Consider the following 9900-nt stretch of genomic DNA (forward strand, 5'->3'; position numbering starts at 1 on the left):
GGGATTGGCTGAAAACTCTATAAATAGTGCTCAAGTCTCTCCTCTAACCCTAATTCTCACATGTATCCTCACCTAAGGGGCGTTTACCTAACGCTAAACGTGAGGGGCCACCTCATTGAGCCAGTGATACGGAGGGCAATAGAGGAGAATTACTTGATGCGTTGATCCCCTTGATATGTGGGTAATCCCTTTTTTGCTTCCGCTTTATGTTCGATGGACCCCAAAATAGGTACGTTAATCTTTCTACTCAATTATGCATATTCTTGTTCTGGTTATGGAGATCTTGGGGTTGCGCAATTTGCGTCCAACACTATAAACTAGACGCGTGCTAAACGCGTAGAGGATACCACTTTTTGAGGTCGCCCTTGTAGGATAGAGGTGCTAGGCTAACCCCACCCCCTTCCCCCTTTTGACAAGCTGGAAGGAATCGGCATCACGGATATGTAAATGTGAAGCTTCCATTGTGTTAAGCTACTAATATATAGTGAGAGAATTACCAAAAAAAGTCCTAAACTTATTACAATTATGCCAATTCAGTCCTAAACTTTTCTTTTTTTTGCCAATTTAGCCATAAACCTTTTACAATTGTGTTAATTCAGTCCATTCAACCAAAATTGGCCGGCCGGTGCTAATCGTGGACGCTGGCCAAGGACAACTAGTCGACGAACGCTGATGTGGCAATTTTTTAAATATTTTTTTTCAAATTTTTAAATTTTTTTTTGAATTTTTTCCCCCTTCTTCTCCTTCCTTTGGCCGGCACCGAGGGCCGGTGGGGGCAAGCCTCGCCAGCCGTTGAGGCTGACCTCGCTGGCCACTGGCAACGACCGCCTTGCCGATCTCGCCAGTGGCCACCTCGCCGATCTCGCCAGTCCGCCCGACAACATCATCAAGCTCTTTCTGGACATTGAAAAGGACTTGTGGGTGTAGTAGCAGCTCGGTCATTGTCCATTCGACCGTGGTAGATGTGGTGTCCACATCGCCGGTCTCGCCAGCTTGCTAGTGGCCGCCTCACCATCGCTGGGCGAGTCTCGCCTTCGCCAGTGGCCAGCGAGGTCTAGCCGGTGCCGACCGGCCAGAGGAGGGAGAAGAAGGGGAAAAAATAAAAATGAAAAATAAAAAATTTCGAAAAAAATATTTAAAAATTGCCACATCAGCATTCGCCGCCATCTCGTCCCCGACCGGCATCCACATCAGGTGCCGGCCGCCAATTTTGGCTAGATGGACTATATTGGCACAATTATATAAAGGTTTATGACTAAATTGGCCAAAAAAAAAAAAGTTTAGGACTGAATTGACACAATTGTAATAGGTTTAAGACTTTTTTGGTAATTCTCCTGATATATAGTTGAAGGCGTTTGTTGATGTGATCAATGCTAGCTCTATTGATGTGAATGATTAAGTTGAGTTATTTATGCTTCTACTTGCGTAAAATCGAAAGATAAAATAAATGGGTCGGCAACGCTTACTGAGACGTCGCAAATAAATGACCAAAGACAAGGAGGATTGTCGCATGTCCGAGGGTTGGGGTGTAACACATTACCAGTGCTTTTGATTTATCTGGGATACCTACATAAAAATGGAAAAACTAAAGAAAGTAAAGTCAATAAATTTTGGGCAATCACATTAAATTGCAATAGAATGATTGAGGGCAATTTAGTCTTTCTAATGTGAATGAGATGGATTTTGTCATATAAGGGATGGTAATAGTACCACCCAATATAAATAGATGAGGTAAACTGGCCTTGAAAGGTTTGAACTCAAAGTCTTCTTTTTTGATGACATGTGTATTTCTTTAGGAGTACATTAACCATTACAAAAGCTTAGAACGCAACTGTAGAATCACCATTGATCTGACGGAATAGGAAAACTACTGTAGAATGAGCCACATGCACCATGGCTAATATATATTTATTTATGCAATCATATATATTATCGAAATGATCAACTGGGACTAGTGATTGGAAAATGTGGCGCGTCCCCTCATTTCGCTATCATCGAGTTACCGTTTCGTTTCACCAGCACCATCTGGAGGTTGACTAGCAGAGGTCCTGCTAGCCTTTCCGTCCTCTTCCTCGTCATCCAAAATGTAGGTCGGAGCTCTCAACAAATAAATGAAACCGAGAATAAGCCAGCATTTCAGACGATGGATAGGACGACGTCGACCGTAGCTCCGAATAAAGAGAAGGCACTCCCACCATGTAGCACTTGAGATAATGAGGAGGAAAACGAGTCCCAAATAAAATATGATGTTAGCAAGCCAAGGGAGTTTGCCAACTATCAAGGAGACACCAGTCAAGAAAGCAGCGGACATTGCCGATAGTGCAATATTTAGTGAGAAAATGGTGAAATTTAATGCAGCTGCCGCCATGTGGAAGTCTCTTTCCTGCGCATACAGGAGGTTGATGACCGTGATCATCGAGGAGAACATTGCAATAGTGTTGCAAATCATGAAAGCCTGGAACAATCTCTTGTCCAGCATCGTAGCCATGCCCCGGTCATATTTGTCCGAGCTGTTAAATCCTCCAGGAACTGCGAAACCAGCTGCAAAAGTCACAGTTGCCACAAGTGTCGCCACCACAAGAAGGGAATCGATCTTATCCTTGAATAGGTCAAATTTTGGGATATCCTTGGGCGAGTAGACTAGGCAAGACACTTTATCTCGATTTTCTGGCCTACGTATGAGTAATTCTGTGGTTGAATCTGATATGGGCTGCAACACCAGGAGTGCCAATGCCTGAGATCGGAAGCGTGTACAAAGGAAAAAGGAACATATTGTTAACAGATCGATAACGGGAATGAACTTTGGAGTATTCTTTAGAAAGAAACTTGTACTTCTGGTCTTCTAACGATGCAGTGTCGGCTCTTTTTGAAGAATCAACACTAGAGTGCAAGTTCATTTTAGAAGAGAAAAGAGGCATGAATGAAATGTAATTATCATTGTCATAAGTTGACTTTATGATTATGTTATGGGATTATGCCATATTTAGAGTGGTCAAATTTGCCACATTGAACCCTGGCTTTTTAAGAAAAACAGATTGCAACATTGACAACCCCCGCCTTTTTCACATGACGGTATTTATAGGCTCAATTAATCAAGACATATAACATATTTATCTCTGCATTTGTCAAAGATTTTTCACTTGTTTCTGACAGCGGACATGATTATGGCGACAAACTTTGGTTACCTCCTTTTAAGACTAATTATAAAATTTGTAAAACATTAGTCCTAGAGTCTTAGCTACTCTAGAATATGGATCAATGCTTTAACAATCTTGTTGAGTGGGAGACATAATGATTTGAATATGAACTCTGTGCTTGACGAATGTATTAATCAATGAAATTTCCACTAAGTTGATAAATTAAATAGAGACTATTTATGTTACTTACCTCCCGTGACGCATAAACCCTTCTGAATTGATCTACAGCAATGTTCCGAGCAGTCAAGCTCTCGTGGTTGCGAATTGAGGGCTCAACGTTTTTATCCAGCACAAGAGGTACCAAAGCAGCAGGTTGAGAATGCTTCGTGGCCAAGTGCAGAGGTGTATTTCCAGTGTGATCTATTTCATTTATTAACTTCCCCAGTTCTGGATGTCCGAGTATATATCTCACTACTGAATTTTGCCCATATTTTGCTGCGACATGAAGAATGGTTTGCCCTTTCCTGTTTAGCAACTTTGATAGCGAATGTAGCTTCTGGACTATGTCGACATAACCCTTCTTGCTTGCGATATGAATGGGAAGATCCCCATTCTTATCCTGCTTGTTGGCCAAATATTTGGTTTTTGGGCCTAACAGTTCGTCGAACACACGGCCCTGGCCCGTGTAAGCTGCAAAATGGAACACGTTACCCTCGCTGGAGTCGGTCATTGCAAATAGCTTCATGTTCGTCGTGAGTATCTGCTTAAGTATTCCTGGGATCAGGAGCTCCAAGTACTAAGTAAAATATGATAGAAGAATATAATAGAAAAGAGAATTGTGTAATTTACGTATATTTGTTTATATGTTTTCATGAAGAATATATGAGCATAGTTTTATTAGATAACTATCTACAGTTACATCTCAATAAATGATATACACATTTAAATGGAGATATGAAGAATTTCCTAGATATATATGCATCACCAAAAGAGATGAAAAAATCAAGAGAAATATTTCAAATGTCTTAAAAATTCCCTTAAGACTTAGAGATTTAAACGTAGAAAACTGGTCCGGAAGCTACGTGGCAACAGGCTGACGTGGCTGCATGCAAGCTACACGGCAAAAGATGGTCGTGGCTGCTGTGCAGGTTACACAGCCACAGGCTGTTGTGGCTAGTTAAGAAGATCAACTAATATGGGATTTGTTTTTCCATGGTTTGAGAATATTCCAAGGTGCCCTAGGATTGTGGATGGCCATTGGACTTAGGAAGACTCGTAAGACTGCTTTAGGAATAGCCTCATCCTTGGGCATAGTGCTACTCAACAAAGAATACACAGTAGCAGGCTCAATTTATCGCTTTTTTCCTGTATGATATGACATATGCCATATCATTAAGTAAAGTTTTCTTTATAAAGCTTTAATAAATGTAACATTACTCTTTCGTTTATCTTTGTACATACGCCACTTGTGAAACTATTTGTATCATGGGAAAGTCGCATTTCTCTCACTTTTGTAGTTTCTAAAATTATTTTTTATTCTATCCATACTACCCACTTACCACCATCTTCATACATAGCCATCTGACGACAAGCATGTGCGTGTGCCATTACCCAAAGCTAGTATATTTGAAAGCTATCTCACTCGCGCCCATTTTCTCCATCATTGAAACTTCCATGATCCATCTCTCCACACACGCACAAAAGTTAGTGGACCAACATATTTTGCGAATTTTAAGAAAATTATAACATTTTCCGTAACTCTTCCCATATATTAGATTATAACAATATTTTCAATTACATTTAAAGTTTCTCTATGTCACATAACAACAATAATGAGGGATTAGATTCCTATATTTTACAATAATATATAAAATGAATTCAGAATTTCTCATTTATTTTGCTCAAAAAAGGAAAATTCACTTGAAAAAGAATCAAATTTGACAAATTTTTTTATTAAAAAAATTTCAATTTTACACAAATGCAGAAATTAACGCCCTTGTACCATAAGGGTATGCTACCAGTTTAAAATTCATGCCCTAAGCTTTCATTTGCTCATTTTGGTTCATGAGTCTCATTTACTTGAAACATAGTATTTTTTTTTTTTTTTGGGAAAATTACGAAAGCAATCATAACCTATTACAATTGTACTAATTTAATCCTAATTTTTTTATTAATTAAGTCATAAATCTTTTGCATTTGTGTCAATTCAGTCCATCTACCAATTTTAGCTGGTTAGCACTAACATGAATGCCAGGCTTCCAATGGACTCTAACGTGAACAATTTTTTAATATTTTTTTTTCTAATTATTTTCTTTTTATTTTTTCTCTCTCTTTTTTTTCCTTTTTTCTTTTTTTTTTACCTCCATCTTCCTTCCACCTTGGTGGGCTGGCACTTGGCAATGGAGAGGCTCACCCCTACTAGCCCTCGCCTCTGGTTAGTGGCAATCGGCAAGAGATAGAAGGAAGATGGAGGAAAAAAAGAGAAATAAAAGAAATAAAATTGAAAAAATAAATTAAAAATATTAAAAATTGTCCATGTCAACATGCACCGGATGGCCGACACTAGCCGACATCCACGTTTGTGTTCAGCTGGTCAAAATTGACCATATTAACTGAATTGGCACAAGTGCAGATGGTTTAGAACTAAATTGGAAAAACAAAAGTTTTAAATTGAATTTGCATAGTTACTTTATGAATTTTTCGATAATTTCCCTATGTTTTTTACTCTTGGCCAACTTAGTCCTAAATAATTTCTTAGGCTATAAAAAAAATTCTAGCTGAGCCTTACACTTGAAATTAGGACACCTCGAAATTTTAATTCAAATCACAAGCAAATTAGTTTTAGGAAACTATATTAATACAAAATTTTGGTCAGAAATCTTGCGTGTAATTTTGCATCTCAATGTAATTATATAGCGGAATAAATAATCTAAAAGTTACTAAAATATATTTCAAATTGCGATGATGCGCTAGAGTAAGATTAAAGTTAGAGACCATAATCACATGAATATAAAAGTTTAAGGACTAAAACATTCGATTTTCTATTACTCTTGTTTGTGTTTAAGCGTTTAAATGGTTGAATGGATTTGTCATTCATGCAAATATTATTTCGACTTGGACTTTTTGAGTTCTATAACGCTCCAATTGTTGTTTAAAAGTTAGTGGTATTAGAACTCAAAAACCAATGATGTCAACTATCGCATTCTTTTCTAAATATTTTTAAATATAAATAAGTAGACTCTGAAATTGAGTGGGACAGCAAATATATAACATTACTTTAGAGAATCGTGCGTTTTATGGATTTATATTATTTGCAAATTCATATTTATTCGAGGTAATATAATATGGTAAAACAATATAAAATGCATACAAAAGTTTTGTATGTCCAACTCATATTAATCAACCAGACAGCAATACTCGTAAGTAGCATCTTTATCACTTTATCATTTCTCTCATATTATATCTTGCTTATTTGAATGTTCCTGTTATACAGATATTTAATTTATTATTAATATTCCTACAACATGACGCGAAGAGATCCTCTAGTATATTTAAGGGATATCTTCCTTCTTTATTCTGAAAATGCTATCAAACACTTATTCTCATTGTACATTGATGTGGACAAACAAGTAGATCGATGATTTTTTCTTAAATAAGAACAATTTTATGTTAAAGTTTAGCATCTATTAATTCGTGTATTCCATACCTTGCAATTCCCTTTGTACATTCTCAGTCTTCATCTTTTTATGTTTTGTTTGATATGTGACAATCTCATTCTCAAAAATCAAACATACTCATTATGTCCTCGTTTGCATATGGGTACGTGCAACTACACACAAATTCTGTAGAAATAATCTGCACCTAACAATTCACTATTGACATTTAAGTTTTATTTACTTTGAAGTAATAAGATCTTATCTGGGCATTTAGTTTGTATGAGGACCTCCTGCATGTCCAAAATCAAAATGCGATTCGGCACATAACTAAATGCATAGAGAAAAAGAGACTGCAAGATTAGTTTCAACTTGCATTACTCGGGGAATGTTATCAACATAGCTTAAGCAACACCATATAATATATAGATCCGAATAATCTAAAATGTCTAACTACTATTTTATTTTATTTTTTGGTGAAATCATGTATGCGTGCATATTTTCATTTATGGATTAATTGATAGATTGAAAAATATGTATTACTCACACAGTCTGTGTAAATCTTATTCAATAATTAAGGAAATTGACATAAGTGGCCCATTAAACTTTTCTTCAATATTTAACGTGATTCTCAAAAAAAAAATTGATTAAATGTAATCCATGAACATTGGAAGACTCTTCGGAAAAGTGTCATTTCCCTCCTTTTGTTATATGGCGACGCCAGGTGCTTTTTTCTGACATGAACTAGTATATTAGCATTTATCGAGCCAAATTATGATTTGGACTAACACGTTAATTTCCCAAATCGATGAAATTCTTCCCTTACTTTTTAGGTTAGGATAGTGAGAGAAAGAGATTACGTTGAAGTCACATGTTCACCTCATCGTTGCCAACATACCAAATCCAATAACATCAAGTTACTAGCTAATGATGTTAGAACTTTTTAACGAGAGGATTACAGTGAGCAAATTTTTGAAAGTTCAAAGACTAAATTGAGCAGAAAAAATATTTATCCATCACACTAAATATTAAGGAAAAGTTCAAGGACATTATTTCAATAATTAATAGAGATAATTTTATATATGTTGTCATTTAGATGGCTGTAAATGAATAAAGAATCAAGTAAAGTTCTTTCAATGGCCTATTTAACTTGTGTAGTCTCTCTTATATCATTATATATCCAAATTAACAAATTACGTCACCTAATACTGGAAAGTTCTTCAATGACATTATTTATAGATTAACTGGAAAAATTGTATATATTTTGATTGTGCGTGGCATAAGTAATTCAGAGATAAATAAAGTAGTAAGGATGCAATGTACGCTCCGCTCAAACCCGCCCTATGCCTAATTCTGTTGGGGAAATGGGAGAGATTTTGGGTCAAATGCTTAAAATCCTATAATCGAATCCGATATCCAAACCTAATACGTATTAATTACCAAATTGCTCTTCTTTTTATTTTTTATTTTTACATTTTTAGGTAATTTAATCAGTAAGTATGCATATTCTAACTCTACTAGGATTTGAAATGGTTTTGAAAATAACCTGATGGGTAAATCCTATTGTAAATTATTTGTCAAACTAAATATAATTTGTTGCGAAACTAAAAGATTACTTTAGTGAAACCTTAAACAAGAGCAATTGTAATCTAATCATCAACAATCATCATTGCAATTGCAAGTGTATCTTTCTCCTTCTGTCATTGTTAGATTCTAGATTTTTATGATTGTCGATCTTAAATATTTGAACTCTGTACTTCTTTCTAATCGAAGATGAAAAATAAATGAGTTTTAGCAAGTTGTTTCTGTTTGTCAATTTAAGCTGATCTATAACGTTCTAATGGGAGATAATTTGTCTATTAAAAGAATCATATGGCTGGTTGGATATCCAACTAAGGGGGTTTGAAATTTTCTGTAAAAACCCAGAACAGGTTTGGATATGCGCAGTGAGTTGTTTCACAGGTTCGGGACGAGATCAGCTAACACATACATAGATATTTTCCACAAGCAGATTTAGGTACGTACCATCATTAGGACACCCGATGGCACCATGAACGGGTGGAAAGCCTTCTATCTTCGATGGATCGAGTGAACGCGAAAATAAAAGGTCAGTTATCTTGGGTTCGCGGGCATAGAGGGCCAGGTATAGGGGAGATTTCTCAGCCTTGTTCTTCAAGTACACAGACTCCAAATCTTCCTCCAACAAAAGCTGCACCACGTTGAAGTGACAACCGAGCACGGCCTCGTGCAAAGGAGTGTTTCCATGTTCGTTCTGCATCCTCATGATCCAGTTCTTGCCCTCGACGTTGGAGAGGTTTCTCGCCCGGTGAATCAACGTCTTGACTGCTCCTGAATTCCCTGTCTTAGCTGCGATGTGGAGGGGGGTATAGCCCGAGTCATTTTGGGCGGCTATGTGGCGGTGGTCACTGACAAGATCAAGCAGGAGCCTTAGGATGTCGTTCTTGCCGGCGGCTGCTGCAACGTGGAGCAATGAACCCCCCTGTAGCTCCAGGAAATTGAAAATGGCAAACAGATCGGTTTGATCGGCAAGCCACTCGATTGCGTAAATGAAACCTTCGACTTCGTTGCCTTCGATGACATCAGCCAGTGTTTGAGCAGCTGCATACGTTTCCGTTGGATCTTGTCCCTCTGCGGTTCGCGTAGCCGCCAAGGCATTATTCATTCGCGTAACCGCCAAGGCATTATCAATTCTCTCCCGTCGAAACCTCCGGATTCGTTTTTCCTTCAGAGAATCCCTTTCATCCTCCGACATTTCAACGGAAGCTTCTCCTTCACCCCACTCGAACTCCTCGATCGAGTTCTTCGCATACCCTCCTATAGATAGCTTTACTTCCATCGAGCCTAAGCCATTCAAGTAAATGTGGTTACAGCAAGGGGAACAAGGGCTGTGTAAGGAGACGTGGTTATCTGTCTTCTGGTTCACTCCCCAAAACTAATAGGCGTATAATTTTATTTTATTTTTATATATATAGTCGGCAAGAGTAATAGGCCTACGCCAATCACACCAAAATCCTCAATTTATGAATCAAACAGTAAAATTAGAGTTTCTCTCTCGAAAAATCTCTTTGACGGCACTCTAATGCTCTGCC

At 37.4% G+C, this 9900-nt stretch overlaps 1 protein-coding gene across 1 annotated transcript; it reads right to left on the bottom strand.

The window, feature by feature from the left end:
- Positions 1–1999: 1999 nt before the first annotated feature.
- Positions 2000–9647, bottom strand: LOC120287337 (protein ACCELERATED CELL DEATH 6-like). The gene is made up of 3 exons (XM_039300111.1): positions 8781–9647; positions 3388–3933; positions 2000–2734 (listed from the first exon to the last, which is right to left on the bottom strand). Exons 1-3 carry the CDS (start codon positions 9645–9647, stop codon positions 2000–2002), a joined length of 2148 nt encoding a protein of 715 aa, XP_039156045.1.
- Positions 9648–9900: the final 253 nt, after the last annotated feature.

The sequence above is a fragment of the Eucalyptus grandis genome, chromosome 8 (assembly GCF_016545825.1).
Source record: "Eucalyptus grandis isolate ANBG69807.140 chromosome 8, ASM1654582v1, whole genome shotgun sequence".
NCBI lineage: Eukaryota > Viridiplantae > Streptophyta > Magnoliopsida > Myrtales > Myrtaceae > Eucalyptus > Eucalyptus grandis.